Below are 25,181 nucleotides of genomic sequence, written 5' to 3'. Positions count from 1 at the left end.
CATTCGTCTTCTGTCTGTTGATACGAATGTATTTCGTTATCTAAGTATTTTTGTTTGTTTGAGGTGAAGTAGTTTGACAGAGCCCTTTGCTGCCAGGAAAATTCCGATACCCCGCCGGATGACTATGATGGAATTAGCACTATACACTAATAAGAACAAGCTTGATGAAACAAGTTCAAGTAGTTGCCTAGCAGTGAAAGACAGGACGAGTCTTGTTCAGGAGCTGACCACCTTGGGGAGCCCTGCTTATCTTTGATATTCGACAATTGGGTCTCTGTCGATCCCATAGATGGCGTTTTCATAAAGAGAGATGCAATCACATCACTGTGTTCAAAATGTACATTGTGCTGGGTAGTTATATAATGAAATCTAGTTTTCGGTCTTCCCCCTTTTCGAATCTGTTTAGAATTTTCTCCAGATTTATTTCTTTGTGGTTGTGTGGATATTCAGTAGTGCAAGACCAGATAATCTATCCTGTACCATCGTAATCAACAATAGCTAGGATTTCTGTTTATTCCATGTATAGAAACTACCCTTTGTTCAAATTTTTTCGTGAATTGGTGAATATTCAGTCTTCAATAAATCAATCAAATATGACATAATCTGACTCGCTATAATTATTAAAAGGAACGTGCTTATTTTGTATGCACCTTTCATCTGACATTGACTTTCCTGAAAGATTATACAAATGTCAGTATACTCTCTAAATTGTAGTTAAATGAATAATTTTCCATGTATGATAAAATTGCGGTGAACCAAGCAAACATCAATGACGTCAAATCCCAAAACATACACTTTGCACTCATCTGGATCGCTCAGCAAAATTCTACAGAATCAGAAAACTACATTCCAAAAAAATGCAATCACAAAGTTGTACTTGGCTAAGAAGAAGCTACTCCCGGTCATCAACGATGTCATTAAAACGGCGAAAGAAATGGGATCGAAAAAACCCCTCGACAAGTCGTACTACCTCACCGTTGACCAGTACAAAGACGCTGTTTGGGCTTCGCAGATCCTCAAAGAGGTGAACGACATGTTCATACACAACAAATTCAGAAAACATTTGACCAAATCCTTCAGGACTAACCGCTTCAACTTTGATTGCTCTGATGTGAAGGTGAACAGGGGTGGGAAAATATACGTGGACACAGCTATCCTGGTGCAGCTGATCGAGCTTCACAACATACTGGGGGAAATCATCGACTACATCCAGGAAGTGCCTTTGGAAGCGCAGACAGATGGTCTGACCGAGACAGACGCTAGCAGCAAACCTTCCAAACTGGAAGATATACTCGATGAGCTGGAAGAAAACACACATTTCTCGGGAAGAACCAACAAGCTGACCAAGGAGATACTAACTTCTTTGACGTTTCCCCTGCACAATAAATATGTAGTATTGACCGCTGAATCGTCGGACACGAGAAAGAACTTGACTACGCTTCCTGAGGAGGGGACTTCTAACTCTGAGGTTAATCTAACTGATGATACCCAGAAGGGTACGAGAAAAACTAAGTCGACCTCTTCTTTGATGGATGATGAGAAGTCACAGGTGATTTAATTTAGAATCAAATCAAAAAATCTAGTCGAATAAATTTCAGTCAAACGTTAAAGAAAATCAAATCGTATTGTTAGGTATTATGATACAATTTGATAAATATTCGTTTCAACCATCTAGTTCTAGTTTTTGAAAAACAAATGTTTTTAGGCTTACTTCTGTCCGTTGATCAAGAATCTGAAATCAAAATTTGGTGTTCCTATCTGATTTTGGAAATACCGCCACTCAAAAGTCGAACAGTTGACTATTTCAAGACTTTCGGTAAAATGACATTTTCTTTTCTTGATCGCATGCTACTTCTATTCACTTGCCACTTACATTTTCTGTCATATAAAACTTTTGATCTTCCCAAATCGTATCTTTTCCAGGAAACTACTTTATTTTTTGGTTCTGTATAAAACTGTGAATATTTAAACATTTTCACGAAGAAAAATCCACCGAGCACCGCGGTTTTTGAGGTGACTAAATCTGTTTAAAATCTGTTCTGTCTGTTTAAAAAAAAAATCTGTTTAAAATCTGTTTTTCCGTTAACCAGCTGTCGCACCCCTACGAACGACAACCCTCAGAAGTCGAAACTTGTGCGAGCTAAGAATTAACGAGGTCTTACCTTTCAACGTGTGATTCCTAACACGGGTTGGACGGTAGCAAGTGACGATCGATCGTTCAGACTAGGGCTTGAACCACCGACCAACACGGCAGTCAATTCGAGTGAGTGAACAAAGCACCCACGCCGAACCGCTTGGCTACCGACTGACGAATCTAAGGTTAGATTATTGATATCGTGACACAAAGTGAGTGCCATAAGGAACCAAATATACGCTGGTCGTACTATTTCATGCGTGAAAACTCTAATGTTGAGCTGCAATAGCTCCAAACCGGTTCATATTTGAACCCCGCAGTCATCAAACTATTCATGAAATGTAAACTTTCACTGCCGGGGATAACTGTGTGGTTTGCAGGTTTTAATGCCGGACGTTTCGTCTACTAATACGGTAGCCATTATCAAAGACGATGTGGTAACGGTCGCAGTGCTCGAGTTCGGGTTCCGTTCCGAACGCGGTAACTATGGTCCTGGTATTTGACTCTGGTTTTATATTGTTATTAGTAAGCCTGGCTTGATTTCTCTCGATCGGATTGAACTTATCACAGTGTTTTTGAATTTCTATTACCCCCCTATATACACGAAGTCTATATAGTCTATTGAACTTATCACGGTGTTTTTGAATTTCTATTGCCTCCCTATATAGACGGAGTTCAAGGTCAGCTAAGGAGTTCCGAAAACCCTTAGCAACACTAATATTATACCTTGTAGCTCCGGGTCGGTCTACATTTGAACCCCGAAGAAAAGTGTGAGTGCGTACTAAAAAGCAAAAGCAAAAAGAAAAATATTTTTTATTTAAATAAACTATTTACCTGCCTAAATTTCATGAGTACCTCTACCTTAAGGGTAGAGTAGCAAAGTGACTCCAGACAGACGCGCCCTCGCGTCCCCGCCAAGAGGAGGCGCCCCCCGCGATGTTAGCGGGTTGATGCTCACCCAGAAACATAGACTTTATTGAAACGACTAGGTAATGTGCCTCCTCCCGACAAAGCTTATGCACATCATTACATGGTTTTGATATTCAGGTCATTCAAATGAAAACATAGCTGTCGATGTGTTGGTTACCTGGATCCTGCTGGAAAAAGTTCATGAAAAAACCAGGACAGAATGTCTACAAGAAGTTTTCTATGCCAATTTTTTCATGAGCTTACAAACGGTCATTTACATGGAAAATATCGAGTGCTTCGTAAATCAACCCACCGTGACGACGGGGTTGATTATGATAAACCATAACTGACGTGATATTACTAGTCAGCGGACTTTTTGGAAGGAACCACTTGAAGTGTTTGTAAGCAAGCCCTCGGATCAAATCCGTAATCGGCTCGACCTTCGCCATGTCTCGTAAACGCTCCAATGAAATGTATCTATCATTATCTGTCACGATACGAAGCACCTTATTCTGCATCGTTTCGAGTCTCCGCAACGGAGTCCTCTTAAGGCTACAGAACACAGAATAATCGTACAACATAGCTGGCCTGATAATTTGCTTATATATCAGGAGCTTGTTGTCCACACTCAGTTTGGAATTTCGTGCAATGAGAGGGTAGTTTCGTTTAATCGCCGCTCCCGCTCTCTGAATTGCCAGACTCAAGTGCTCATGAAAATTCAAGCGCTTGTCCAGGATAACTCCCAGATACTTCGCACTTTTTCTGTTCTTCCATACACTTTCCTTGAATCGTCAATTTCCTGAAGATCTTCACGTCGGTGAATTTCTTCGTGAAATTGACAGTCTTTGACGGATTTAGCCTTATCTTATTCCTCTCCATGCACGGTACAACTAACCGATCCAGGTGAATCTATATTTGGCGTGTTGCCACCTCACTAGAGTAAGAATATGGCAATATCATCATCATATATGCGTAGAGATAGCTTGACCTATTCTTACCCTAAAATTCCGGTTGACCAGATAATAATCCAAGATTATTATTATGTATAAAGGCATGTGTGCCGTCCACATTTTCGCGATGAATCCCTCTGTCCAAACGGTGTCAAAGGCTTTATGTATGTCTAACAGGACCATGACTGTATTATTTTTCTGATGAAAGGCCTCCTTTATTTCGTGGACCAGTCGGACAAGTTGCGAGGTCGTGTTACGACCCTGCCTGAATCCAATTTTCAAAAGTCGAAGCTTGTGTGAGCTAAGGATTAACGGGGTCTTATCTTTCAACGTGTGAATTCCAACACGGGTTGGACGATAGGAAGTGAAAATCGATCATTCGGACTTGCGGTTCGAACCACTACATGCTCTCAACGAAGAAGGTACTCACATTGTCTAATGCGGAGATACAGTAATACTCGATAAAACTCAAAATTACTGTCCAAGAGTATATAGAGAGTCACAAGCCATAACAAACCCTTGCGGGTTGCGGTGGAAGGTCGAATAGACCCACTCACTTTTGACTTTGGACCTATATAGAGAGTATAAATTCAAAAACACAGGGATGATTTCAATAGACATGAAGAGGTAATGGATACACAAACAAGGTACACAAACATGGTCAGGTAATTCAAATATGAGAAATCAAGCCACCCCCACTATATTGCTTTGTTGACGACAGCACACTTGTTTCGTCATTCCATTTGGATTCCAGGACATCGGCTGCGGATGCACATCTTTACCGGCAGCAGGAGGTTGCATATCTTGATGAGGGTCAGATAATTCCATTTTCTGCTTCGATAAGTTCGTTGGGAGTTGAAACGGACACTAATATCACAGTATTTCTGTATACAGTAGTTTCACTCAGCGTCGGTCCCTTTGATGTCGGTGTCCAGGAGTTTCATTTTTTATAATGATGACGTATTTGACACTAATGACATTTCTCCCTACTACAATCTCAACCAAAGCGTGTATACACTGCTCAACATAACAACTATTCATATAAACTGCTCAAAAAAAAACAGTCTATGAAAACCATGTTGGGCACCTGAGAAAATTGTACAAATGATAATTTTGCATTTGTGTAATATTGAAGTAACCCAGATCATTTGGGCAATGATGAACTAAGTTTCAAGTAGATTTTAAAAATTCATGGAATCGGCAGATGTTCATATTCGAATGTGACAAAATATATTTTCATTTCAACAAGAAAAAAGACAAGATAAAGAACGTGTTTTGTTATTCATGAACCATGGTAAGAATCCATGCGAAATTTCTTTGTAGTGATTTTTGGGGCCAAATATAGCATATTCATTTATTGATTTATTTAGAATTCAAGATGGCGGACGAGTTTGCCGATTCGATTATATTAAGGACCAATTATTGAAAATATTCCTAATCGAATTCATTACTCAAGATTAAGGAATCTGTAGAGCCTATTCTTTCTGAATTATGTAGTTACTATTCAGGACTTGAAGAAGTAAAGTATGTAGTGTTCAATCATACAAAAATAATTTTTTTGTATGTATGTACTAACTATAAATGTATGTGAGAGTTTTCGGAGTCGGAAGTTATGAATTATTTACACTGTAAGATAATAGGTTGTTTTGCTGCTTCCAGCTTTTATCCAAGTAAAAATTGATAATAAAATCACTGACAAGTCCAAATGCATTTTGACTATACCATTATATATGTTTTCCGACAGAAAACAACTACTTCTTTAGCTAATAACTCGACATATATTGAAGTGTTCATCATCAGTGCAGACCATGCTATCACGGTTGTATACACACAGGGACTCGTTATTCCTCCTAGAGAGCTCTTGCACAGTACCATGGTTCATGAATAACAAAACTCGTTCTTCATCTTGTCTTTTTTCTTGTTGAAATTAAAGTATATTTTGTCACATCCGATCCCATGAATTTTAAAATCTACTTGAAACATAGTTCATCATTGTCGAAATGATCTGGGTTACTTGAATATTACACAAATGCAAAATTATCATTTGTACAATTTTCTTAGGTGCCCAACATGGTTTTCATCGACTGTATTTTTTTGAGCAGTTTATATGAATATTTGTTATGTTGAGCAGTGTTTAAACGCTTTGATTGCGTGCCTGTCTTGAACTCGTCGTTTGCGCAGACCTGAGACTGCAACTCCTGGGTCTGCGTGTAGAAAATTCAAACCAAAAATCACCCGAAGTGGGATTACTGTGCTAATATGTCTTGGCTCAATCATGTCGCTGTAATTGCAAAAGCCGCTTCTCAAAAGCTTGGAACTGCGTTCCAAACCAGAAAACTGTAAACACCTCAGCAACTTTTGATGCTTTATAAAACTCAAATCAGACGTTCTTTGGTGTATTGTTCTTTTGTATGGAGCTCCGTCTCTAAGCCTACCCTGAAGCTGCCGGATTCCATCTAGAAAAGAGCCATCTGCCTGATTGGAGACGCGAACATCACTTGCAACCTTGATAGTTTAGAACATCGAAGAAAGGTTGGAGATTTGTCTCTCTACAATAGATACTCGAACTTCACTGTTCAAGAACTCTTTCTTTGTAGAACTGCGTTTATGTAAAATGAACTTCCTGAGAACGTTTTTCCAAATGGATTTGATCTCCACCGATTGAAATCCAATGTGAATCACTACTTTCGCACAGGCACCGCTCTTAGAGCGCCTTAAGGATTTCCCTGTAGTGCTTGTGTTCTGTCCTTAAAAAATAATACTATAAATTCAGAGTCACAGTCAATGCGTTCGAAACAACTGGAACGACAACTCGAACACCAACTCGAGCACTGCGACCTCTACCACATCGCCTTTGATAATGTCTGCCGCAGTAGTAGGCAAAACTTCAGGCATAAGAACCTGCAGGCCACTGCCAAAAAAACACATTAAACTACTGTTCTCTTCAAAAACAAACATTTTCCCGAGTTTTAGGAAAGTTGACGAATATCCAAAACTCATATATTGTGTGAGTAGTCCTTTATATAGCCGTTGATTTCATATCTGATTCCACATTTAATTCTATATTGGAAGTTTTAGTAGTGTTTCATTTAAAAGAAGACTTTAGAGCAAAGCTAAGTTTGGCAACATAATTTAAATTTTTTGACTTAGACTTTTCTTGATATACAGGGTGTAGCTAAATAAGTGTAAAACATTTGAGGAGGTGATTCCTCATCGAAAAAAAGGTAGGATCTTTCATATAAAGAAGTTTCATTGGAGCATTCCTTGTTAAGATACATCCCCTTAAAGGGGGTACATTTGTATTACAATTTTTTTCACAAGCACTGAAAAAGTTACAATATTGAAATTAACCTGAGGTTACCAAAAAGACGCTCAGTCAGAAATTTATTTGGTTTACCCCATGGTTGTAAGGGGTGGAAAACGCAACCCCTAAAATTTATTTCCAATGTAACTTTTTGTCTTATTATTTGTTTACCATTTAAAAATGTATTTCCGATAGCCTGTTTCATTCTTAACAAAAAATATCTCTAGAGTTTTTTGCCCAAAATAAACCAGTTCGCAGCAAAAAATTATTTTACGAACAACTACAGAGATACATCGTCATAAATGCGAAAATACGAAACTAATCTATCTAGTAGGTCGCTATTAGCGATAGTGACAATTAAATTGATATGACGCTGTTTGTGAATTTTCGAAATTGAATTAATACTAATTGTGTGTTGTTGTTCTGTTCTTAATTTGTTACTTTAATAATTCACTTGTTATTAAAATGGCATACACAAATGAGGAAATGGCTGATATGCATTACGTTTACGGTCTGTCGCATCAGGGGAATGGGTTAGAAGCTTCTAGAAGATATGCTGAAATGTGTCCTCAACGGCAGCATCCTTCACATAGAATATTTGCTCGACTTCATCAACGATTACGAGAATATGGTTCATTCGACAGAAGAACGCAGGATTGTGGTCGCCATCGAGAAATACGATCACTACAGCTTGAGGAAGCAGTAATTAATTTGATTGAAGAACAACCTACTACCAGTACTAGAAAGATTGCTTTCCAGCTGAATGTTGATCATAAGACGGTATTTTGAATTTTAAAGGAACAACTCTCATATCCTTACCATCTGCAACGAGTACAGGCACTGTTACCGCGAGACTTTCCGAACCGTCATGAATTTTGCAATTGGATGCTGGAAATGATTGGAAGAAATTGTGACTTTTTGAAGACGATATAATTCACAGACGAATGTAGTTTTTCTCGGGACAAGATTATTAATTTTCATAATTACCACATATGGGCTGATGAAAACCCTCACGCTATTGTCGAAACTAATCATCACGTGTGGCTCTTGGGGATGATTTAATTGGGCCTCATTTTCTACCTCCTCGATTAAATGGTGAGGCATACGTTCAATTTTTAAGAGAAGTTCATCCAGTACTGCTGGAGGAAGTTCCTTTGGGCGTCAGAAGAGATATGTTTTCTATGCATGATGGGGCTCCCGCCATTTTAGTCAAGTAGCACGTCAGCATTCAACTGAAACATATGCAAATCAGTGGATAGGTCGAGGAGGACCACAGAACTGGCCCGCTCGATCCCCGGATCTCAATCCTCTCAATTTCTCTATTTGGTTTATGGTACTCTTGTTCGCGATGTAGAGGACTTAAGAAACCGCATCATCGATGTGTGCAGGGTAATCAGAGAGACTCCAGGAATATTTGAGCTCAATGCGTGGCTCAATGCGCCGACGTCTAGACGCATGCGTAATGTCTGAAGTTAGACATATTGAACATTTACTGTGATTTCTACATGTTGTGTGTTTTGTTATTAATAAATTAGTTTTGTTTATTACCCTTTAATCGTTTAATGTAGGTAATAACTACAAAATAACAATAAATCCAGTTCGCATTTATGACGATGTATCTCTGTAGTTGTTTGTAAAATAATTTTTTGCTGCGAACTGGTTTATTTTGGGCAAAAAACCCAAGAGACATTTTTTCAGTGCTTGTGAAAAAAATGTTATACAAATTTAATGTTCCCCCTTTAAGGGGCTGTATCTTAACAAGGGATGCTCCAATGAAGTTTCTTTATATGAAAGATCCTATATTTTTTTCGATGACGAATCACCTCCTTAAATGTTTTACACTTATTCAGTTACACCCTGTATATTGCCAAGAAATTTTAAGAAAAATTCTACTGAAGAGACCACATTATTTTAAGGGATGCAAAGTTTATCATGAAAAGTTGATTTTTTAAATAGCTTCGACCTTTGAATAGCCTTATCAACAAAAGTAACCCGGAAAGTTTTGAGTTCAGATTCATTATCAGCGAACAGAAATACGAAGGTCTGATTAAATTCATTGCAACAACTAGCGCGAGTCGATAAAACGGATATTTTGCAAAAAATTGCTTCCAAAACTCACTTCATCCACCAAAAAAGAGATATTCTTTCTTCAGTTTCCAATAAGCAATGTACAATGCAATTGTTTTAGATCATATCCCAAATATGTGTACCATATGAATAATCGAATTCAATCAATAGTTATATTGCAGGGGCATCCCATATGCGTTACATGAAAAATGAGTAGACAATTTTTGAAACATATGTTTCAAGTAGATAATATTTCAAGTAGATAATATGAAATTGCAGTTCAATTTACAGTATTATACAGGGTGTAACATAAGTGCGTTAAAATATTCCAGTGACGTATTCCTGAGACAATTTTAAGAAAAAATATCTATATGAACTTGTGCCCGAAAATGTTTAATTTCGGAGATACGGGGTGTTGAAATTGAATTTTTTTGTTCGCTTTTTGAAAATAACTCTTGCAAAAAATAAGTTATTTGCACGAAATTCAGTACCCGGGGTTTTTTTGACGTGGAAATTCATAATTTCGTATTAATTTTCATGTAACATCTAGAGGGCGCTGTGTAGGCTGTCATTATTCATTTCAAATTGCCCTAACTTTTTTGACAGTACTTTTCATGAAAACACCTAATTTCCACACCTTTTCCAAGTAAAAAGGTATACCTCATAAACAACGCTGGAGATGATCGTTTTCGAGATATTTACAATTTTCTATATCGATGCATATTACTTAGCTCCTAGGGCGCTAAGTGAAGTTGCTGAGAAAATTACAAAAACTAAGTATGTGGTGGATCTCGTCAATATAAACAAATTTTTCCAATAAAATGTTTAACGAAGAATGATTCGTTTTCGAAATACAGATTGTTGAAATTTTTCAAAACGTGGTAGGTTTTTGTCATAAGTTTTTTGCAATTTTCATCAAACTTTATACGCAGTATACCCGTACAGACTTTTTCTAAACTGAGCATTATCGAAGTGCTTATTCAATCCAAATTAAAAAAAAATTGTCACGTATAATTATTCAATTCGGAGAACAACTGTTCAAAGTGACGACCCCCCAACAGTAATGCAAGCTGCTGCTCTCCTCATCAAAGAATTCCGCACCCGTTGAAAAATGCCCGGAGTGTTTCTTGTCTTTTAGCAGCAAGCTATGATGCGATCCCTCAACATTTCCTCGTTTTCAATGGAGCTAGCATAAACTAGTGATTTTAGGTGTCCACAAAAGAAAAAATCGATGGGATTGAAGTCCGGTGACCTCGGGGCCAATGCTCAGTGTCTCCTCCTCCTATCCATCGTTGTGAATATGCTACGTCTAAAAAAATTCTTGCTATCACACTAAAATGAGCAGGAACTCCATCGTGTATAAACAAAGAGTGATTTCGGAGACCAATGGGAACATCTTCCATAAGTTGGGGAAGCTTGTGTTCCAAAAAATATAGGTAAGCGTCTCCATTCAAACGTAAGGGGAGAAAATAGGTGCCAATTAAATAATCCCCAATTATGCCTACCCATACATTAAAAGAGAATCTGCCTTGGAAATGAGTTTGCGTTATCGCATGTGGGTTATCTTCCGCCCAGATGTGGTTGTTATGGATGTTCATGATACCATTTCTTGACAAATTAGCCTCATCAGTGAAGAGGATTTTCGATAAAATTTGTGGATGTTGTTCGACTTTTTTTTGAAACCAATCACGTAGCGTAAGTGCCTGGACATGATATGATAAGGAATATAATTGCTATTCCTTTAAAATTCTGTAAACTGTCATGTGACTCACATTCAAGTTTGACTAATTTTTCTTGTACTTGTCTCTGGATGTTCACTAATTTCTTCGAGAACCGCCTCCTCCAATTCTACAGTTATTGTAGTCCGTGGATGTCCTACTGCAGAATTTGTTTCAAAGCTTCCGGATTCGGAAAGTCGCCGGAAAAGATTCTCAAATGTCGCTGCACAAGGAGTCACGAGTTGGGGATAACTTTCCTGATAGATGTGTCAGGTCTCGCTTGAATTTCCGTCAGCCAAGCCGTATGCAAAAACCATATCAGCCATTTCAGCATTCGTGAAGTCGGACATGGTACCAAAAATCACTTTATAAACTCCAAACTGCGAATTTGTCAATTAATAGTAAAAATGTGACAGCAAACTTCTACTTTTATAAACAAACTTTTATAGCCTACTCGATTTAATTAACTTAATTTGCAAGCGGAGAGTGACACAAATTATCGAAATCAAATTTGGCTATAAAGTAATATGCATCGATATAGAAAATTGTAAATATCTCGAAAACGATCACCTCCAGCATTGTTGAGGCTTTTTCATAAAAGTAAGTAAACCAAAAGTTTACTGTCAAAAAAGTTAGGGCAATTTGAAATAAATAATGACGGGTACCGAATTTCGTGCAAATAACTTTTATTTTTTGCAAGAGTTATTTTCAAAAAGCGAACAAAAAAAATTCAATTTCAACACCCCGTATCTCCGAAACGAAGCATTTTCGGACACAAGTTCATATAGACTTATTTTTTAATTGTCTCAGGAATACGTCATTTGAATATTTTAACGTACTCATGTTACACCCTGTAAAAAAATGCTTCTGATTTCTCCATCTCTGGTCTTAAAAACATAAACTCTTTCGAAACCAGTTTGTACATACGCCACGACTAATCCTTCTCGATATAAAAATCTAATTGCACAAAAACCGTACAGAAATTGATCAACTTTGTACTCATCCTAAAAAAGTTTTGAGAAATTCCTATTTTCCTGTCTCATTTTTTGAGAGGCGTGAGGTCGTATTGATATAGGTATTGATTCGGCCGTTACTTGATGAAGATCCGTAGTAATTTAATAAACTTCACTGCACGATTTGATCTCCACGAACTTTATTTGAAAAATATATAACGACATGTTTCGCTAACACAGTAGCTTCTTCAACAGTGATTTCAAATCACTGTTGAAATTACAGCAGCCTCAAGGGCTTATTGCGTTTTCCCCTATCTTTTTCATGATACTCATTCCAATAATATTGTTCCTTGTAAACCGTATTCGTTGGAAAATAATTGATTTGAATGCAACGGCCATACCACGTTGAAAAATGCCAGTTCTCGTCCGATCACTGAAGCCAAGCAGTAGGTATAGCTAAACCCTTTATAATCAGTACATATTTTATTTATCAAATAACCATGTTAAACAAATATTTTCTTCATTGTAATAATCAACCTGTATAATTTGGGTTGCCTATTCATCGTTTGCCTAGTATGATCCAAAGCTTCACATTGCCTGCAGCAAAGATCTCCGATGAACAGCCTTATTTTGTACAGGTATCCTCTTATGGGCAGTGTGTAGCCCTGTAATTTTTCTGAGCCGGCCTCTGATTTCGGTTCTCTTCTTGGACGGTCCCTTGATAAAAGTTTCGCCGTGTGTGTTCCTGGGTGTTTTTCCCAGTACTTTTTGTGTTTCTTATAGACTCATTTCCCTGGTACCCTCATAGCTGGTTCAGTGCCTATATATAGAGTTTGGAATCCATATGTGTAGCACACTAGTCAGCTTTTTCGTTGCCCATGCCACTTGAGAGTCCTAGCACCCTGTATGTGCGAAAGTGGTCCCAAAAGTACTCGGCTCAATAATGAAAACAGAAAAATTTTGGAAAAAAAATTATTTATTTTTCAACATAATTTCCTTGCAGCTCTATACACTTTTCCTATGATGTTCAATAAGTTCGATACCGTTTTCATAATAAGAACTGTCTTGCTCCTCAAAATAGCCATTAATTGCCGACATTACTTCTTCGTCGTTGGAAAATCTTTGATCACCTTTGATACCTAGCGAATAGGTATGAGGTAGCAGTTCAAACTTTAATTCTTCAATTTTAGTCATTGCGATAATGGATTTGTGAGCTGGTGATGAAACAACACTTTTTCTTAGCCAAATGCGGCCATTCCTACTCGATTTCTTCACTCAAACGTTGCAATAAGTTCGCATAATACTCGCCGTTGGTAGTCGTACCATTTTTAAAATAGTCAATAAAAATAATCCCACGCGCATCCCAAAAAACCGATGGCATGTCTTTGCCTGCAGATGAAACGGTCTTCTACTTCTTTGGAGCCGGTTCTCCCTGTTGAGTCCACTGTTTTGATTATTATTTTGTCTCGGGCGTGAAGTGATGTACCTATGTTTCATCCATGGTTATGAAACGACGCAAGATTCTGCTGTGTTCCTGTGAAACTTCGCTAAATACTCAATTCAAACATCTTCACGATACTGCTTTTGTTCGAGTGTGAGCAAACGCGGCACCCATATTGCACACAGCTTTCTCATGTCCAAATTTTCAGATAATATACGATGTACCGCACTTTTTGAATTGCTTTCTAAGTCTGTTAGTTCGCACACTTTCAGTCGCCGATCATTCAGTACTTCTTTGTGGATTTTCTTCACCGTTTCTAGAGTCGTTACCTCATTGGGTCGACCATTGCGATGCTCGTCTTGGCAGTTCGTACGGCCTCGTTCAAACCCTGCTAGGGGAGATATGCCTGAGATGCATACTGACTGAGACGGCATAACACGTGTTTTATCTAAACCTATTTAAAATTTGGCGCTGTTCTGACCGAAAACTATCATCAATGCTCGAACATTTGGCAACAGTGTGCAAAAGCCATGCGTCAAATTCGTTTTGGAGGCAGTAGGCTAGCCAGTCGATTTTTGCCTCATAAAAGTTTTTATGAACTAATTAGAAGTTGCCTCATTATTGATTGTTATTTGAAATTAAGGTAAGTCTCAATACGTATTTATGTTCTTTGGTGGCTTAATTAGTATATCCTATATTATGCTATAGTCTATCCATTCCCAATTGGAACGACAATAAAAATAAGAGCACTACGAGGGGTGTTCATAATCACTGCCCGGCAAATAGAAAATGTATATACTACCAGTGCTTTTATGTTCAAAGAGTCCCTGGCACAGTCATAAACATTTATTGCCTGTGGCCCCTAGTCGCCCAGATAGTTAGTAAACGTGCTATCAAATGTAGTTGAGGAATGAAGGCTCGGCTAGTTGGACTGGCTGAATACAAATTTTTTGTCCGTTTCACAATATTTCTTTATCAGTGCCGTGTGTTCGTGGGGTTTAGTTGAGGTAGTGAGTGGTTTTGCAAACCGATGTTCGAAAACTTTTCCTAGAGATCAATTACCCTAACACAAAACTGATATTTTTGCACTCGACGCGCGTTTCGCTGACAAGGTTAGCATCTTCAGGAGAAGCAAATTGATACTGAATCTAAAGACAAGGGTTACCTGTTTATAAACCTAAAGTTTTTTGGTCCGATGTGGACTTTGTTAAATAGTGATTATCCTAATTGTTTTTTCGGTAATTAACTAGTGGAACCACTACCTGCAAACTAATTTGTCCACAATAGATTAAAAAGCGGAATTCATAAAGCTACGTTATCCTGATGGATATAGACTAAGATCACATATGTAAATGAAGACGTCACAACACCTATCTAGTAGGCCATGACTTCAGAAAAGATGAGATGAAAGTTGTTAAAGAAAACCTCATGGATCTGCTCGCCTGTATGTAGCCGATGGAGTGAACTGTTCTCTGTGATTTTTCGTGGGCTTTCTGCTGAGTAAGTTAGAACTTGGTAACAGACTTGTGGTCACCTCGTTCAGTATCGAAAACTAAACCAAGCTCATCAGGCATCTGCCTTTAAAGGATTGCCCCCTCTCACGGTCGCCGATCATTCAGAGAAGGATAAAGTGAACCCTTGATGACTTCATAGGCTCCATCTAGTATTATTCTGTTATCTACTCACCCCAAACTCAAAAGACCACGGCCTTCCCGTTGTCGGAAGTATAACCTTGAAAAGGACGATTTTGGATGGGAGCTCCTATAGAGAGGTATCATATTATTGTTATTGTTTGGACGAGAACAAATGAAGGGTCTACTTTGTGTTCAATACAAAAAAGTTTTCGGCTTAACTTCGCCTATTTGTATTCCATCAAGATTTTTATTATTATTTTTTGATTCTAGTGAGCTTTTCCAGAACCATCTCCTACATCCTTCCATGACTCTGTCGTTACATTTATGACTGCTCAACCCTATCTTCCTTTTTCCAAACAGGTAACCGATGCAGCAGGAGCTCGTAGAATAATAGTCCGATGTATGTCAGATCTTGATAAAGTGCGGCATTACCTCGAAAGAGATTTCGTAACAGGAATATCTAGCGTGGAACATGGATTGGACCTAGGCGAAGTGCTGGAGGAGCCAGATCGAGACATCCAAGAGGAGCCTGAAGATCGAGAAGAGAATCGAGAAAATCAGGAAGAGGACCAGGAAGATCAGGATGAGGACCGGGAGGATCAGGAAGAGGACCGGGAGGATCAGGAAGAGGACCAGGAAGATAGGAAAGAACAGGAAGACCGTCAAGAAGATCAGGAAGTACCCCGCCAAAGATCGTCTATTAAATCAGACAGAAAAGTTTCTCACGTCGATCATGATGATAGAAAGTGCTGCTGTTCGGAAGAGTGTCCGGCAGATCAACCATTGGAGTTTACGTGGCAGGAAGATGTAGGTGATATTTTTAGTGATTTATATAGATTTTCATTTTACAGCCGATAAGATACATTGTTATACATGGTTATACCAGTACTGCATAGACCAAAACAAAGTTCAAAATATTAATGGAGGTCGTCCTTATGGGTTAATTTACAGAGTTCTCCAATACTTGTTCTTGGATTTCATGGATTTCATCAATTCTCTTCACCCTTGCATACACTCTCTAAGGAGATGAAAGAAAGTGATTCAATACATTCAACATGAATCCGAGCTGTTGAAAGTAAATTTTTTCAATATTTACAGATCATTAGAAATTGAGATTCAAATTTTAAACAAAATTGGGTAGGTACTGACTCAAACTTGATATCCTGATTTTGAAATCGGATTCAGTTTTAATCTGTGGACTACAACTTTAGTTTTTACAATATTGATTTCGATCCATGAATTAAATGGAGCCTAAATTTAATCTTGGGAAGAAGACTTTCAACTTCAGGGTGTTGTTTTTCTGGAATTCAGACTATGCATAATTAAATTTCGAGATATCAAATTTAATGCCAGCATTACAATGTTATCTATTTTGAATTGGCTGTATATTGAAGAACTAGCTGAATGAATATACATTATAAACGTGTTTCCAAATATGTCATTGTAGGATCTTCATCTGTTTTAGTAAAAGCTATATAAAGGAGGTAATGAGTAGTATTGCGGTTCACTGACATGCTCAGGTGAAAACCTTATGAATAAACATAAAAATACACTTTTTGTTGACATACAGGGTGAGACGAGCAGCAAGTTGATAATCTGCATCAAAGGAAAATCGGAAGAAGAAGGCGATGTACATATAGTTATAAAACAATGTCCGGAGTGCAAGTTGTTCGATGGGGGCCTTACATCATCAACCCCTAGAGATCAAAGCAGAATCGGGGTTGCTTCCAAAACCAAAGAGTTGTCAAGGGAACCAAGCAAAGTCAAAGAAGTACCTAGAGATCCAAGTAAAATCAAAGACATACCCAGAGATCCAAGTAAAATCAAAGACATACCCAGAGACCCCAGTAAACCTAAAGATATATCCAGAGACCATGTCAACTTTGAAAGTGAGATTCTTCACGGTAAGGACCCGGAGGAAGATTGCGACATATCTTCGTTGGAAGAGATAGAGGGTCCGGAAAACCTCAACATAATTTTCAACACCACCGACCCTTCGAAATCCGTGGTGGAAGGCGCCAGGAAGAGATCGCAGCAGCAGAAGAGTAGCCCCCATCTCGATCCGGCCAAGACAATATCGACGATAAAACTGAATGAAACCATCAACTTAAATTTGCAGACGGAAGAGGGGCCCGAACTGATTATATCTCTAACAGTCAGGCCGAAGACACAGGAGCCCATTCTCGATCTGAAAGAGATTTTCAGCGAGTCCCAGACGGACGTTCCTGAAAGGGACAGAGACCAACCGGAGAAAGACGAAGCTCCGAAAGAAGGTGATGACGAAGACGACTTGGTAATACCGCTATCACGAACGAAGATTTGTTCGTCGTTGGAATTCGACGTGCAAACCGTCAACTCGAGGATGAAAGCGACTGGAATAAAGCACAAAAACGCGAACATCACCTTCCGGCTCAACGATTTGGGAGTCAACAATTTATTGAGGGCGTCCAGGCCTGTGAAATGCGGTCGAAAGGCCGTTTTGAACGAGACTCTGATGAAGTGTTTGCCATACTCGCCTAGTTTGAAATCTCTGCCACTTGAAGACGTTGACACAGAGATAATAGATCAGTCTTTGAACATGAGCGTGACTAAGAGCAAGCACTCCACCATTTACATGAAAGAGTCCAAGATGTCTCACACCTTGGGGATGAATACTAGCAGGAAGCCTCCTTTGGGCGAGACTCGTTCTAAGCAAGTTTACTTTGTTTATGTACATTTCCCGAAAGTGATGTTCAGAAAAGATTCGGAGAAAAAAACTTCTGGGACAGCAAATTTATTAGGCTTCTACATCAATCTCGAAAGCGACATCCGGGAGGAATGGCCCATTTTTGACGTCAGATACTTCGTGATAGAAAATATTGAAAAAGACCTTTGCGATAAAACCGATCCTCCAGAAACTGTATTTAGTGTCAGGTTGAAGAACAGAAGAGCGAATGTTGTGACTGATGATGACAAATTGAAAGTTAATGGTTTGGAGCGCAAAAAGTTGTCTAGTTCAAGCGATTCTTCAAAATTTTCTAGTAAAATTCCGATTTACAAATATAGAAAGTGGATGAAGAGTGAGGAAAGGAGAAATAGGATGGTGGATGTATATAATGTTACTTTGGGACCATTGCCTGAGAAAAGTAAGGATTCTGAAGGTAAGGTAACAGCTAAAATTTTTATTCTGAATGTTTTTCAATGATCAGAATCTGACAATTCATCTCAAAGATTAAGTGTTTTATGATTTTTTCCGAAAGAAGAAGCAATCTTTAAACTAGTATCAAGTTAGAATGGTTTGAACCGAAACCGAAAAGTTTACAAACTGTGGATTGAGTAGTAAAAGCTCTACACAGTATACATTCTTGAAGCTTTTCTATTAGAAACAGCATCATTTTGTTTATATTGGCTTGATATCAAATTTGAAACTGAAGTGTAACTTTAACGTATATTTTCAAAAAATCAATGATAAGTTTGGTCTACATCTGATGAGACTTTAAATTAGCCGAATCTTCTACATATCCAAACTCTTCATGAATTGAAAATATATATGTATTTATAGCTGCATGAAGTATTTATTCGAGAACTAAACTCAAAAAAAAACTATCATATCAATAATGAACCAAAGCATTCTCATTTATAATTGTCTGAATAAATCTAAAACAAGCACTTGTTTCAACCACCAGAACTGTAGTCTTCCTCATCTCCTGAAGACGCCAACTGGGTTGGTGAAACGCGCCTCAAAAAAAGTGTTGCAGAGGTGGTGACTGGAAAAAAGTGCTCGTTTAAATTTTTTTTTGTACTATATTTTTCATTCAGTTGAAATCCTTAATGGATTGTTTTGGTTTACTTCTTGGGATAATGAAGAAATAGTTGAAAATATTCTGCTTTTCGTACGCAATTTTGAACTTAGTGACACTTCACTAAATTAATCAGTGTGAAATTTTTTCCTTCACATTTTTTTGATGTTTATGTTCTGATTTGGTTCGACTTGAAAATCTTTTTACACTATTCACAAACAATATCACAACTGCAGATTATGAATATAATTGTGATTCAGGCTGTTTCATTCGCTGTTGACTTTTTCAGGACTAAACGCTAATTCCAACAGTGTAGTCAGCTGTGACAAACAAATGAACCATCGACCCAGCCAATTCAATCATGCGGGCACCAGTGCATTCTCCTTGAAACGTTCCAAAAATAAAAGCCTTCTGACAGTTAAGAACGTCAGTCAAACAAACACAATCGAGCTTTTTCCGGCAAAAAACTTCACCTCCGTCGAGAGTTTGGAATATTTCAACTCGTTTCTGCGGAACGCCGCCATTTTTCAAGGTTCAACGACATCTCGCGGTTTGCGAAAGAAGAAAGAGTTTTATGAATCGAGATCACACTCTTTGCTAGTTATGCGCGCCTCAACAGAGCACGGCAACACCGGAGATGTTACCAAACTAGCAACTGCAAACGAAGCTAATGGAATCGGAAAAAAGTGCATTAGGCACAACAACGTTGATCTGTCTTCTACGCAGTTCAAGAAACAACTGAATATCGAGAAGAACGTTTCAAAGATGTTGATAAACGATTTGTCGACATTTATCTACGAAAATTTCATCAAAGACTTGTCTTCGGGAGCGAAACTTGAAATTTTTAAAAAAATTGACTCATTTCTGAGTTCACATTCAAAGATCAAAGGAAAGATGCAGTCCGTTAATCGAAGTGGCAGTGGAAAGGGCAGTTGGTGAGTACCTACTGTCTATAATTTCCAATATGCCAGAGGTGCAAACAAAATAAAAATCATATCATCAACGACATATTAAACATCATTAGTTACTTAAAGAATATTACTGAAGTTTTTTCCCAACACCAAATCGTTATTTTTAACACCTCGACACGTGTTTCGATCACCAAGTGATCATCTTCAAAGAGGAAGATTAAAACTAGAAACTAATGCGAGCTAACCCTATTTATGCTGTATCCAATACAGGTAAACCATCCAGGCGTACCACCCAAACAGGTATACCAACCTAAATTGATTTTACAATTTTGCCTTATCTATTATTTTACAATATATGTTTATATAAAACAATTTTCAGCTATATAAAAATTAATTTCACAATATTGCCCCTCCAAATTTATTTTTGCAATGTGTCCTTATGTAGTAATCAGTAAACCCAACAATATTATTTCAACAAGCTATATAGTATGCTCTTTGGTATAGGTCCGTCATCGTTATTCATAATATTATTGTGATTACTTATTTCTACACTCTCATAGGCATCTAGTTGCCTGTTGTTGTTAACTTGTCTAACTAATCTTAATGAACTGAAGTCTATGGAATGGTTTTGTTGCAAAATATGATGGGCGACTGCTGACTTTTCAGGTCTTCCATATTTTAAGTGTGCTATGTGTTCCTTATATCTTACTTTAATAGATCTTTTTGTCTGTCCATAATATTTTGCATCGCAGTCCTTACATTCGATTTCGTAAATTCTAGACTTTTCCGAATTATCGACTTTGTCTTTTGGACTTCCCAAAAGGCTCTGTAGTGTATGACTTGTTTTAAAAACCACCTTCATACCTAGTTCCTAGAAAATCTTTTCAAAGTTCCTCGTATATTGGTGGTATGGAACTGAGATGTATTTATCTTGGTTTTTGTCCTTTCTGAAAGTCGAGATTTCGTTCATTCTTAACCTAAACTTCTTCTTCCTTATTATGTCATCTACAATACCCCTCGACAAACCGTTAGTGGCTGCTATTTCCTGTATTGTACGTCTTTCTTTTGTGAACCTATCATGTGTTAGAGGGAAAGTCAAAAGACGATGCACTAAAAAATTCAACCCAGCACGTTTGTGCTGTCCACAGTGATGTGAACTGTCAGGAACAGGAAAAAACTCCAGTAATATTCATTAGTACACCAAAGGTTTCTAAACAATGCATCATAAGTACATTAGTTACTTGATAAAGCTATACATAAGGTAAAAAGCAATTAATATAAGAACCGATGCATGCTGCTGGGGCTCTGAAATTCGATCAAATTTTAATTAGACTAATTATCACAGTATCTTCGAAAAGGGCGTCGCCAACGGGGGGCAGTTGCCCCCCCCACCTAGAGATCAAATGTAGCTAACCGCAAAGCGACCAAAGTGCGAGCAATTGACTTTCAAACCTATTAATAAATTCCGCATCGCATGACAAAACGTAATTAAATTCACAAGGTTCAATATATATTATAGAAAGTATTGAAATATTCAGAATAACATTAAGATTTTGACATTCGTTTTTAAAATCGCCGCCATTATCATCACGACTATATCAGATTTGCCATTAAACAGTGTAAAGATATGTAGGTAGGAGGTGGGTACGGTGTGTGTGTGTGTGTTGTGTGCATTGCATTTCTTTCTACGACAGCCATTCACCAGCAGTCACATTAGTTTTGTATAATTTGTATGCGGCATACCTAAAGTAGAAGTTATTGTTACGATCAGAATACTGGAAGAGGTCATTAGTAATACCATACTTGGATTCAATTATCACCTCCCTTGAAGTACTTTTTGCTGAAAAAACACGCCATCATTCGCCTTATCTAAGTTACACCCGGCGCAGATGCAAAAGATGACAAATGAAAATCTGAAACAAACTTGTGAATCTATTGCCCAGTTTTATGATCTACCGAACATAAAGAATGAAATCGAACTATAGCAGCAATTGTGGCACGATAGGCTCAATCTAACATATCTTACAGTTATTGATGTCCTAAAAGAAACAAATTCCTTCTTTCCCGAAACGGAAAAAACATTGAAAATTTTGATCGCTTTATCATGCACGACCTGTACAGTAGAGCGATCCTTCAGCAGCCTCAGAAGACTGAAAACATGGCTATAAGAAGCACCATGGCAGAAGATTGCCTTGATGGTCTGACCACGATGAGTGTACACAGAGCTATAATAAATAAAAACCTAAATAATTTTAATGATAAAGTCGTTGAAAGTTTTGCAAAAAATCCCTGCAGGTTATGTTGTAATTGAATATTATTTTTATTGAAATAAATAATTAATACTGTGTTTAAAAAGTTTCATTAAGTTATTGTGCTGTCGAGGACTCGTGAAGTTTTATACATTGATATCAGAACCGTTCTTATTACAATCGTCATCGAGGCAAAAACTTCCAAAATGTAAAGCTTCATGCTTTCGACTGTACCAGGCGTTCATATTTTTTATCCTACCTAATATTGCCCCATTGCCCCCCTTAGTCATAAGATGGCGACGCCCTCATTTTCGTTATTCGGGACATTCAATTTCATTTAAGAACTTGTTTGCTAGTCTGACAAGTACTACCTATTCAGAGCGTTTTTTCAATTCCACATCGTATGCTGAAATAGTTCATCGGTTATCTATACATGCGTGTTAATTATTCTTTTTTGCCACCAGTATATCCTATTGTCGTGTCAACTGTATATTAGTATTGGGGGATATTTAAGGATATACATACAGGGCGTTCCAACGAAAACTTGACCCCCCCCTGTAAGTCAGAAATGGACGTGTAATCGAAAATTTCAAAGAACACGTCAATTTTTATTTTTAGGAGGACTAATTTTGATAAAAATTATACCCGAAACTTCACCACCCTGCAATCGACATTCCCGAACAATTCTCTGTTGCAGGTCTTCTAGATTTGTAGGCTTAGTAAAGACGACTTTCAAATTCAGGTGTCCCCACAGAAAGAAGTCCATCGGTGTGAGATCAGGTGATATAGCTGGCCACTCCACTGGACCCCTTCTGACGATCCAACGCATTGGAAAACGTTCATCAAAAAACTGTCTCACTCGAACATCAAAATGTAGGGGTGCACCATCCTGCTGGAATGTTAATTCATTTTCTACTGAATTGTTATCATTTTCTAGAATTTGTGTAATCATAGGATCTACACAGTCTTGTAATAGATTCGAGTGTCTCCATTGAGATTACCTTCAATGAAGAATGGTCCAACAAAATAATTACCAAGAATGTCGGCCGAGACATTCAATTTTTGTGGAGTTTGTGAATGTGTTTCCATCACCAAATGAGGATTCACATCGCTTCAGTAACGACAGTTATGTCTGTTCACTTCACCATTCAACATGAAAGAACTTTCGCCGGAAAAGCATGTGCTGTATAATAGGTTTGGGTTATTGGTCAATTTCTCGCTGATCACCTCACAAAACGTAAGTCGACGATCAGGATCATCTTCGTTTAATCCCTGAATTAGCCTTATTTTGAAAGGATGGAATTTTTAGGCTTTCAAAATCCGAAAAACACTAGTAGTTAATACACCAGACGCTCTAGCTACTTGTCTGATAGATTGCCGGTTATCCATTTGTACATGCCCTAAAACTAAAACTACAACTCCGTCATTTCTAACAGGACGGGATACTTCATGTTTTCTGTTGTGAACAGAACCTGAAGTTAGAAACTTTTTCATTAACTGTTCAACGTATTGACGGCTCACGTTGTGGTCTGGATGATTCGTATTATAAATTCTTACAACAGCTTTAGCACATTCATTATTTCGACAATAGGTTGCAACAATTTCAATTATTTCTTCAGTAGAATATACCATGTCGAAACACACTGAACAAGGATAACTGAATAATAATTCGTGAAGAAGTGACAGTGGCCAACTATCTACTTTTTGTTCTGGGACAACTAGATTCAACAAACTACCACTGCAGAAAAAACTAACAGTGCCTTCCGTTTTAAAACGTTTACTACTAATCAAATAAATTCTACAAATCTAGAAGACCTGCGATAGAGAATTGTTCGGGAATGCCGATTTCTGACTCCGGAGATCTTTAATAATGTAAGGAAAGCTTTCGAAAGTAGACTGTATTATGGCATGGAACTAGATGGAGGTCATTTTGAACAATTTATCCGTTGATTGTGTTGCCATTGATATTACTTTTGTTGATTTCCTCAATAAAATGAGCGACAGCGAGTTTTCTGTTTTGAACTTGAAGAACCGGTACTTTGCGTCTTTGTTAAATTTCTGATTAGTAAATTAGATGCATCGAATTATTCTTAATTGAAGTATTTATCATTATCAAAAACCTATCCCATAATCATTGAACACCTACCTGAAACTTTTGTATAGTTTTATTTGCTCGTTTTTTCGAGTGAAGTGGCAAGCCGAAGTAAAAACAGTGAATACTGAAATAATCAGACTCATCGGCAACAATGATAATCAGTCATGTTAAATAAGACAGAGACACGCTAACTCTTGAACTTCATTATTTTTAATCGATTAATGAAGTATTCCTAATTCTCGAATAAAAGATAATCACTGTTAAATTTTATTTAATCGGGTTGTTAAGTACCGACACTTAGTAGTATTGAGGCAGTGTTTGTAATTCATCTTTTCAAGTAGTGATATGACACAAAATATGAAGGATTTATCAATATTTATGGAAAGAAAATGGTTTATGTCAATAATAGCATCCTGCCACTTGCCACCTCCGGTCACGGTTCCATTATTATTCTAATCAGTGACGTCATTTGACAGCTTTTGCGATTAATCAGATAATTAGTAAAGGTATTATGAAATTCATAATCTTCGTTTCAAATCTAAGTTGTTTTACATTTTGATTAATATACTTGGATTCTTATATTCTCAATCAAAGACAAAAAAAATCACTGCGAAGATCTAGAGTGATATATTGCCATAGAGTACGTAACTGCTGCCTCTAGACGATTTTTGATTACCGGTCTACATTTGAATTAGTCGCACTACTCACAGTATATTTCTGTGGAGTTTAAGTTTGGCTGTTCCTTTCTTTCCCAAGGCTAATATGGCATACAACCTTTTGAACAAAATGTCTTTAGTTCATCTAATTGTTTATTCATTCTAGAACTTCAAATTGTTATGGAATGTACTGTTGCCATCAAGAGAAACATGAAGAAAGGGGTATGGTGAATATGTATTTTTTGTGACAGAAGCTCGGATACAATTCATATCATTTTGAAATACTTACATTTTCATGTTCTTAGTATTATAGACCAAAAATATAATATGAAGAAAAACCTGTTTGGACCTTGTTAATCAGTTTACTACTTGATAGGCGGA

General features: G+C 37.6%; 1 protein-coding gene across 4 annotated transcripts; it reads left to right on the top strand.

Moving 5' to 3' along the window:
• The first annotated feature begins 664 nt into the window (after positions 1–664).
• LOC111506206 (uncharacterized) lies at positions 665–25,142 on the top strand. 4 transcript variants are annotated; one of them, XM_074183099.1, is made up of 5 exons: positions 665–1,549; positions 15,471–15,917; positions 16,681–18,250; positions 19,179–19,824; positions 24,967–25,142. In XM_074183099.1, coding segments are annotated over exons 1-5 (3,444 nt in total). In that variant the 5' UTR covers positions 665–769; the 3' UTR covers positions 24,968–25,142. The 4 variants fall into 4 exon arrangements, with proteins under 4 accessions (XP_074039200.1, XP_074039199.1, XP_074039198.1 ...); XM_074183098.1 differs by lacking the exon at positions 24,967–25,142 and adding an exon at positions 22,668–24,935 and having other exon boundaries at positions 665–1,468; XM_074183097.1 differs by lacking the exon at positions 24,967–25,142 and adding an exon at positions 22,668–24,934.
• Positions 25,143–25,181: the final 39 nt, after the last annotated feature.

The sequence above is a fragment of the Leptinotarsa decemlineata genome, unplaced genomic scaffold (genome assembly GCF_025532065.1).
Source record: "Leptinotarsa decemlineata unplaced genomic scaffold, Ldec_3_MD MMD2_tig00026330_RagTag_RagTag, whole genome shotgun sequence".
NCBI lineage: Eukaryota > Metazoa > Arthropoda > Insecta > Coleoptera > Chrysomelidae > Leptinotarsa > Leptinotarsa decemlineata.
This window is presented reverse-complemented; position numbering and strand designations above follow the sequence as displayed.